General features: G+C 41.1%; 2 protein-coding genes across 5 annotated transcripts; both read right to left on the bottom strand.

Annotated features, from left to right (window-relative positions):
• Positions 1–2219: 2219 nt before the first annotated feature.
• On the bottom strand, positions 2220–4918 carry msrb1b (methionine sulfoxide reductase B1b). Of its 4 annotated transcripts, none has more exons than XR_007040028.1 (4): positions 4778–4918; positions 3148–3290; positions 2720–3069; positions 2220–2397 (listed from the first exon to the last, which is right to left on the bottom strand). XR_007040028.1 is itself a non-coding variant. In XM_047377559.1 (4 exons), the coding sequence occupies exons 1-4, from the start codon at positions 4830–4832 to the stop codon at positions 2381–2383; spliced, it is 333 nt and encodes a 110-aa protein (XP_047233515.1). In that variant the 5' UTR covers positions 4833–4918; the 3' UTR covers positions 2220–2380. The 4 variants fall into 4 exon arrangements, 2 of the variants coding, with proteins under 2 accessions (XP_047233515.1, XP_047233514.1); XR_007040029.1 differs by having other exon boundaries at positions 2792–3069; XM_047377559.1 differs by having other exon boundaries at positions 2952–3069.
• A 1384-nt stretch (positions 4919–6302) lies between these two features.
• Positions 6303–7916, bottom strand: neurl2 (neuralized E3 ubiquitin protein ligase 2). Its single transcript, XM_047377724.1, has 2 exons — positions 6951–7916; positions 6303–6575 (listed from the first exon to the last, which is right to left on the bottom strand). The coding sequence occupies exons 1-2, from the start codon at positions 7714–7716 to the stop codon at positions 6460–6462; spliced, it is 882 nt and encodes a 293-aa protein (XP_047233680.1). The 5' UTR covers positions 7717–7916; the 3' UTR covers positions 6303–6459.
• Between the last annotated feature and the right edge of the window lie 1005 nt (positions 7917–8921).

Raw genomic sequence — 8921 nt, 5'->3', positions numbered from 1 at the left:
ATGGGCTGCAGCTGGACATGAGAGAAGTCCTGCATGGTGCAGAAGAAACAAGCATCTGTAATTTAAAGCTGGTGTCGCCTTCATGTCAAACTCATTCACCAAAACAAGCAGGTGGTGCAGCACAGAAGCTTCTCCCACTGGTTTCATTGGACAGGTTTACTGAAGACGGATTATGTCTTTGTGTCTGCGAATTGTTAGGGAGACATCGCCATCTAGAGGTCAATCTGAGGAACATGATCATCTTCTGCCTTTCAGCACATTCTGGCAAGCAGGTCCCACAGCTTCCTGGTCTCTGTCTGAGTACTTGTTGTTGGAAAAGCTTTCACTGGGACTTTAACACAGGAACTGTTGCTTTAGTCAAATGGGACTAAGGATGAGATTTAGAGAAACAAACACTTGAATCTGCAGTGAAACAAATGATGAATATTTTGGAAAGCACCCCAGGTCCAGTGCTAAGTATTGTGGAGAATCTGTCTCCTGGGGACCTTGTTAGAGTGCACAACATTATGACATTTTAATGAGGAAATCTTTAAGTTTTATCTTTTAAATAAATAAATATCTAGAGATTTAAAAAGATCTGGTGACCTCAGCTAGAAACAAAGTCGTTCAACACGATAATGATCCAAAACGTGTTACCAAAATGAAGACAGAACTGGGCCACCAGACAAACATCGACCAACTTGGTTCTTAGAACAAACTCCTGCAGAAAACCTTTTGTTGAGCTAAAGGACCAGGGACTGAAGGATCTAGAGATGTTGTGTCCAAACCTTTATCCACATGGATCAAAACCAATAAGGTAAAAATTCAACAACATAAATCTTTGATTACAAATGTGAAATAAAAAATTATTATAATAATACACCTTTTGGAAATCACTTTTTGAACAACATGCTACATTACTTGAACTGCGGTCAGGGGTCACGCAAAATCATTCCAAGGGCGACAAATGGCCCGCTGGCCGCCTGTTGGACACCCCTGATCTAGAGAGGAATGTTGAAAGATCCCCCTCTAACCTGTAAAATGTTCTAGGTGCTGTCTTAATGGTAGAACGGTGAACCAACAAGTGCTGCTCCACAGACTTTGTTAAAACTTATCAGTCAGTCATTTTCTACCACTCCTTCCATAGTGGGTTACAGGGGAGCTGGTGCCTCCAGCAGTCTATGGGCAAGAGGCAGGGTCACCCTGGACAGGTCACCAGTCCATTGCAGGGCAACACACAAACAACCATGCACACACTCATTCATACACCTAAGGGCAATTTAGAGTGACCAATTAACCTAACAGGCATGTCTTTGGACTGTGGGAGGAAGCCAGAGTACCTGGTGAGAACCCATGCATGCACGGGGAGAACATGCAAACTCCATGCAGAAAGACCCCTGGCCAGGAATTGAACCCAGGACCTTCTTACTGCAAGGCAACGGTGCTACCAACTGCACCACTGTGCAGCCCTCAAATACCATATTAATTATTTCATAAAGTTAGAATTTCTCACAGCAGAACGAATGTAGTGAAAAAAGGCTGGATTTAAAATGATTATGAAATGATGCTGCTGCAGGAAAAGTTATGTCTACTTCATATTTCCCAGTGGTGTTAAAGGTAAGCAGCACCAATTCTGTCCAGTTTCAACCAATCAGTCATGGATGCTCACTGTATTTTCATAAATGTCCAGCAACTTAACAACATTTTTCCTTGTTTTTAATTTGTTAATTAATCATAAATATGTGACAAGTTTTACTGAGCTACAAGTATCTGAAGGTCAGAGTTGCACTACAAACAATGACAGACCATTTATCTCATTTTTCTGTAAAACAGCATCAGAATAAAGCAACATGTGTGTATTTGTCCTAACAGTAGTAGTAACTGTTACTAACAGTAAGCTCACAGTGCATGCCAACTGGAGGGAAACGGGTTTTCTTTGCCAGAGATGATCTCACAGTTGCAGATGGAGGATCTGGATTTCAGTGAATAGATAATAGTTTTATCTTTAGGCTTAACTCTAAGGTCAGTGCTGCCAGTGTCACAGATGCACACTAGAAGACATGGTGGGTGGTTTTTACACAGCAGCATGAAGTTCTCAGTACCTGCATGATACGAGCTTCTCAACCTTTGTTGCATCTTTCTACAGTCTCCAAATTCCTGCAATTATGGTTTGAATTTAAGGGTTTCTGACTTTAAGCGACAGAAATATTTTATCTAAATAGAAGAAATCTTTGAGAAAATTGTGTTTTTTACAAGAATTTTAATAGATGTGTGGTCCAGGTTGGTCAATGATTCTTCAGTGGGCAGGGAGTCCTTGTCAGGCCTTTCCCCCATCCACGTCACCCTCTGACCCGGCCTTTTAACTGGACCCATACAAAGCAGCAGCAGAATCAGCATCTCTTTACTGCTTGTCCTGACCTGGAACAAGACAGACATAAAGCATCTCTCATTTAAAATATTTTCTTTACCAGAACCTACTGGACTCAAGAGAGTTCACAATCTGTTAAAGACGTGGTTTTTTTACACTAAGAAGAGTTCAGTGAAGTAAGAAAGAAAACACTTTTATAGGTTTAACAGCCTATAGTGGGTTAGTGGCTAGCAATGACTGACAGTTAGCTTTAAAGCACGGTGCTGGCACCATCATGCTCTGGTGCTGGTTTGTTGATAGAGTAACAAGTTATTACATTTTAGCAAACATTCAGTCTTATAATTAAAACAGAGACTTAAACAGGATAATGACCCCAAACATCAGAAGCGAATGTAGGATGGATCAAACAACCCAACAGTTCCTCGAAGGTTTCCTTTAACTGACCCGCAGAATGCCTGAACTTAAAAGAAAGACCCATCCTGCCACTAGGGGGCGCCAGAGAGTTAACAAACGCTTAGCGGATCCCAAATATAGAGCGCTGAATATGACCCAATCAAGGAACTGCAGGTGATCCTCAGAACAGAACCAGATGTGTCTGTAGGACCTTTGTTCGGGATAAACCGGAGCGAGTGGCTGAAGATTCAAAAACGGGATGTTCCCTCTTCTGGACCATCGTTCACAAACTCATGGCCCAGTCCATTGCCACACTTCCCGCACAGAACCTGTGAACATGCAACACCTTTTAGGAACTCTTATCGCAGTGGTTCTAGTGACTGTAAACCATGAGTTGTGTCTCAGACCTTGTAGGCAGTGAGGGTCTCCATCATCTTGGTGACGCTGTCTTCTCTGATGGTGCCGGTGAACGCCGGCCATGGAGTTGAGTGGGGGAACTTGGACTGACTGGAGAACAAGGGATGGTTGCACTTGGAGCACACATAAATTCCTGCATGGTAAAGATCAGTGGGTCACTTGGAGGGAACCGGTCACACTTCTCTTTTCAGCCGAATGAATGTTCACTACTCTACTAAATCAAACTAAATCAGTTACATGGTAATTTAATGACCTCTGGTCAAACATCTGTACTACAGCTAAGGGTTAACATGGGAGGCCTGTAATAATTGTGCTGCTTGTTGGAAATTAGGACTAAAAGTCCAGAATAGGAAAAAAACTGCTACAGTGGATTTAAAAAGTCTTCACAACCCCTGCTGAATGTCTGAGATGGAAATCGATGAGACCAAGACAAATTCTTTTAGACATGTTTTTACCTGTAATGTGGCCTTTAACCTGTCAGAAAATAAACTGAAATGTTTTAGGGGGGAATAAAAAGTGTGGACACACCTAAACTAATGCTTTTGGTTTCTGGGTAGGAGTTCTTCAGCATCGCAGGTCCTGAATTGACAGTATGTGTGTCGGGTTTTCAACCCATAATGAAAGATGACATTCCTCATCTGAGGCTTCTGCGCCAGCACTGACTGGTGTCAGGAACTGGTCAGGACTCCCCTATCTTGACTAAGTCCCCAGTTCCAGATAAAGAAAAATAGCCCTAAGGCGTGATGTTGCCACCACCGTGCTTCACTGTTGGTGAGGTACTCTTTTGGTGATGTGGAGCATTGTTTTTCTGCCAAACCAAAATGTCCAGCTGGGTTTTATGACATCCACTTATTGGTAATATTGCTGCTGCTCCAGGGTGTTTCTAACTCTTTGGGACCCTTCTCCTGACTGATACCTACCAGAGTCTACTAGAACATCTGACCTTGATTTGAGGTTACATGGAGGCACTTTAAATGATGGCCGCTGTGTACTGACTGGGTTTAGATGCAGTGGCTGAACACAGCTACATCCACAGGTATAAGAAGGTGAACATACTTACTTATACAACCACAATATTTTAGTATATATTTACATTTTATCTCCTAAAAGTCATCACTTCGTTTTTCAGGCTATAGGTCACACCAGGGCTGGTGTTGCTATTTTAACAGGAGTTAAGCAGACTTTTAAAATCCAGTGATGTGCAATAATTTCTGTCCTAAGAGCTACAAGCTCCACAACACATGCAAACATTTTCTATGCTTTTCTATCCTTTATTTATGCATTTAAGTGTTCTATTCTCTTCTCTTCTATTTTATTCTATTCTATTTTGTTCTATTCTATTCTATTCTGTTCTGTTCTGTTCTGTTCTATTCTCTTCTCTTCTATTTTGTTCTATTCTATTCTATTCTATTCTATTTTGTTCTATTCTGTTCTATGTTAGCAGTTAGGCCTAAAACAACTTCTTCCAGCACTGACTTCATTCATGCACAATGTTCACATGATCTGGCGCTGCTATGAATAAATTAACAGTCAAATAAAGCATATTATTAGAGAACAGGCGGCTGGTTTTGATATTCCCTAACCCAGTCGGGGATGTGACATCACTTCCCGTTTGCTCACCTGGTTTAAAATGATCCTTGTAGATCTCACCACCAAGGAACCGACAGAAGGACATTTTGAGCTGCTGCAGCAGAACCACAGAAGCGATCTGGGTATCTCCTCTCTGATGACGCCGCTTCCTGTTGTGATAAGTGACGTCAGTGCCTGATGGCCATTTAAAGGTGGAGCTCCTCCCACTGCGTTCATCGGGGCTGCCACTAGATGTCAGTGTCGGACAACAGAGGAAACTACGGATGAGAAGCAGAAACGTGTTTATGTTTAGGTGTTTGGTGACGAGATATGGACCGACGTCATATTAATTTATGATCACCTGAAGAAAACCAAATGAAATCAACATAAACAACAAAATGAAACATCAAACGTCATCATACATATAAAAGTGCTAGTTGAGGTATATTCAGCCATCCTGAAACATTTCTGATAAGGCAGAAGCTCCTGGGATATTTGATTGGTCAGACTGAAGGGACTGACCAATCAAATAAACCATTCACAAGTAAAAGAAACACAGAACTGGACATTACTTTTACAAACTGTGAAATTCTGGTTTTCAACTGGGCTGACAGCTTCCTGACCCAAGCAGACCTTCCTACTTCAGGGGATTTCATACAGAAAACCCCAGAACATCTTCTTAGTCTTCTTAAGAAATGTGTTTTTTTCACTGTAACCCCTTAATTGTTCCAGGGTTTCATACTACTATTATCTGCATAGACGGATGAAGGATGTTTTACGGTTTGCTTGTGAATTATTATTGCAGGGAAATATAACAGTTAATCTGTGACAATATAAGTATTCTTCTTTGTAGGCATGGTTTTGTAGTTAAATTATCAATTATGTTTTATTTCATCTCTTTAACTCATCACCGTCTGTTTAGTTTTAACCTTAAAAATCAGATTTGTTTTACTTAAAAGACCAAGGACAACAAAAATTAACAGAGTCATAATAGTGCTTTAGGTTTGCTGTAACAATCCTTTTATAAGTAGGAGCTTCTAAATGGGCTATTAATATAAAATTCATTCCAGATGAACTCCAACCAATCCACATTTAGAAGGAAATCAAAATAAATCAGTTCAGTTATTCAATTATAGTCAATTATTTTAAATGCTGTGGAATTACACAGGGAACAAGAATGGAGCATATTTGCTGAAACATATTAAATACTGAGTAGAAAACTCTTTTGCTGGTAATGACAGCTTTAAGATGTTTCCTGTTTAGGGAAACTAGATTTATGCATAACTTAATTATGATTTTTGCCCAATCTTCATCACAAACTATCTCTAAATCCCAAAGACCTCTTAAGTCCTCTCTGATCTTCAGTTTTTTCCAAAACAATTTTAATGATCGACTGATTGTTTGCCCCGTTTGTTTTTTGGTCTTTCCATTTTTGGATCACTTGGATTGCAAACATATCACAGCCAGTATAAGTAGACCAGCAGACGTATCCTCACTGTGGACACTGAGAAGCTGTCCACATGATGTCCACTGCTACAACGTTATTTGCTTCTGAAAGAAATACAAACACGGCAGCTGTCTGAACAATCTCTGCTTTATTCCAGACAAGAATAAATACAGTTCATATAAGAACAACAGAGAAATTGTCTAATTGTAATAATGTTTTGAATTTTTTGATGAACATTAGAAAAAGATCTCAGATAGTTCTTCTTTTCTCAGCTGTTCCACACGCTTCATTCATACTTGCAGTAGTGCTTTAGAGCCTCAGGCAGCTGGAGCCAGTCGATAGCCATCCTGTGGACAATGTGCTTTTGAATGGTTTTCCTGCACAGCGTCTGCAAGGAGGAGACTAGAGGAGCATACAGAGAAGACAGAGACAACAGATACGCTTATCAAGGTGCTAATAAAAGAAACAGGTCAGAACCACTAAGAAACCTGTCAAAAAAAGAGTCAGAAGACAGAAAACTACCATAAAAAAGCCTTTAACATAAAGACATCAAGGAGCCATAGAAAAGATGATAGATGATGGCAAAAACAGTCAATTAAAGCATGGAGTTACAGAAAGGCTGGAGAAAATCCCAAATACAACAAATAAATCTCAGAAAACAACAGGCATGGAGATATAGTAGAGGAATAGAAGTGAAAAAGAACAACCAATGCTAACAATGTTAGCCCAGAGACACTAACCCCCGTCTATAACTATTAGGATTATTGGGACACTCACAGCCATACTCCACCTGGACAATCCGAACACACTTTGTGGCAGCAAAGACGTCCACTACCGCGTACAGAGGCCTGGTAGAAGGTATTCCCTTTGCAGAAGCTCCCATGTCCTCTCCATTGATCACAATGTGCATATCAGCCGTGTCTCTGCTTTTAGGCACGTAAAGAACTCCGATTCTGCTGCGTCTGGCTGTGGGAGGCAGGGTGTTTGTCTTGTACAGATCATCCAAGATGTGGCTAAAGCGTCCAGGACGGCTCCGACCAACAAGTTTGTCTCTGGGGATTCGGACCGTGTCGATGTACAAGTGTGTGTCGGTGAAGAAAGTCTTTGGCTTTTTGTTGTTGTCTTCATCTTCCTGAACTGCATCTTCTTCCTCTCTGCGCCCAAGTCTCTGTCCAACACCAAGTCCTCCTTCTCCAGCTTCTGGAACCTCTGCCTCCTCTATTACCTTGTTATGGTTGCGAGTGATGGCAAACACCCAGCTGTCCCCCAGTGCCATCAGATCTGGGATGGAGTATTCAGGGATCACCTCTAAGCTCTTTGGGTCCCTGGCCGTCAGGCCGATCCGGAGGTGTCCACACCAACCTAGCTCCTTGTCTTCAATCTCAATGAGAAAGATCTCTCCTGGTTTCAGAGGGTATTTGCTGAAGCAAACACCATTGGCAAAGCTTTCTATGCGGGTGGCCTGAGTTCCTGAGTGGTTCAGACTGATATTGGAGCCGTGGTTGGTGTGAAACTCCAGGAACTGGTTAGAAACTGCCTCCATTTTGTTTTCTGTCAATCAGATGTTCTTGTTCAGGAGACAGAACCGACCTTCAACAAACAATTGCAAAGGAGACAGCTAATAAAAACAAGAAGAATTGAAGTTTCCAATCAAACCTGCAAGCAAAGCTTCTAAACCACACGTAGTCTAACCAAGGGAATGGTAGAGACACTAACGCTTACACAGACGCACTGAGGAGTCCTGCTCTGCTGGACACTTCAGGAAGCTCCTGGTAGGGGGCTATTTTTAAACAACTGCATATGTCAACAGATGGGAAAGTATGTGTGTTCTTGTGTGTGTGTGTTAAGGGGGCTGCAAACAGTCATGAGAAGACCAATGAAAATGATCAAACACCAAGATAATAAAAAGATTAAAACCTAAGAATGAAGAGAAATTAAGAATAATTTAAAACTGAGAATCAAAGCGACTAAACTCAAAATCCTGAACATTACGACAGATTCAGTCCTAAGCTCTTACTGTTTGGTCACAAAACCACTGATGACTAAATATCATAAGACATATTTATCAATGTCAGTAATTATTTAACATGTATGAATCGGCAAATACTCCTTGTTTCTAGTTGCATTTATAAAGCTGCTGTTTTTGCTGGCATGAAGACTCTTGTAAAACAGAATTCAAACCACAACAGTTTTATTTCCTGGTTAAATAAAGCTTTATAGTGAAATTACTATTATTAAAAAGGTCTCAATCATTATACAGTGAGAAAGATCATTTCAATCCATCTGTCCAGAATATGTTTGGACTGATATGGAGAAAAGACAAACTTCCTGCAGAAATGCCCCTGGCCAGGAACCAAACCCAGGACTTTCTTGCTGGACAGAAACATTGCTAACATTTACACCATGTGCAGCCCGGAAGATAATTCACAAAGCAAACTAATTAAAGATGGATGTCAGTCTTCTTTGCAGAGGAAGCCCCCATAAGTTCATCCAGAGGTCGTTTTAAAACCCAAAAGCTGTACAGCAGTTTAATCCTCCACAGCGCCATGCAACCACTGCAGGTTTACTTAACCAGAGTAAATGGCTTGTACTTGTATGGCGCTTTATCAAGTCCCCAGAGACCCCAAAGCGCTTCACACTGCATTCAGTCATTCACCCATTCATACACACATTCACACACTGAGCAGTGGGCGTTAGACAAGAAGTTATTCCTTCACACAGAAACTTAGAAACTTCTTGTTATGAAAC

This window comes from Girardinichthys multiradiatus, chromosome 10, assembly GCF_021462225.1.
Source record: "Girardinichthys multiradiatus isolate DD_20200921_A chromosome 10, DD_fGirMul_XY1, whole genome shotgun sequence".
Classification (NCBI taxonomy): Eukaryota; Metazoa; Chordata; class Actinopteri; order Cyprinodontiformes; family Goodeidae; genus Girardinichthys; species Girardinichthys multiradiatus.
The sequence above is the reverse complement of the archived record's forward strand: the minus strand, read 5'-3'. Positions and strand labels throughout refer to the sequence as shown.

What these genes read in the sequence shown, in the direction of transcription:
- neurl2 (XM_047377724.1), bottom strand. Translation starts at nt 7,716, where the DNA reads ATGGAGGCAGTTTCTAACCAGTTCCTGGAGTTTCACACCAACCACGGC. An exon ending in TGTCCAGGTGGAGTATGGCT is followed by an intron (nt 6,576 to 6,950) that starts GTGAGTGTCCCA and finishes ATGCTCCTCTAG; the next exon opens with TCTCCTCCTTGCAGACGCTG.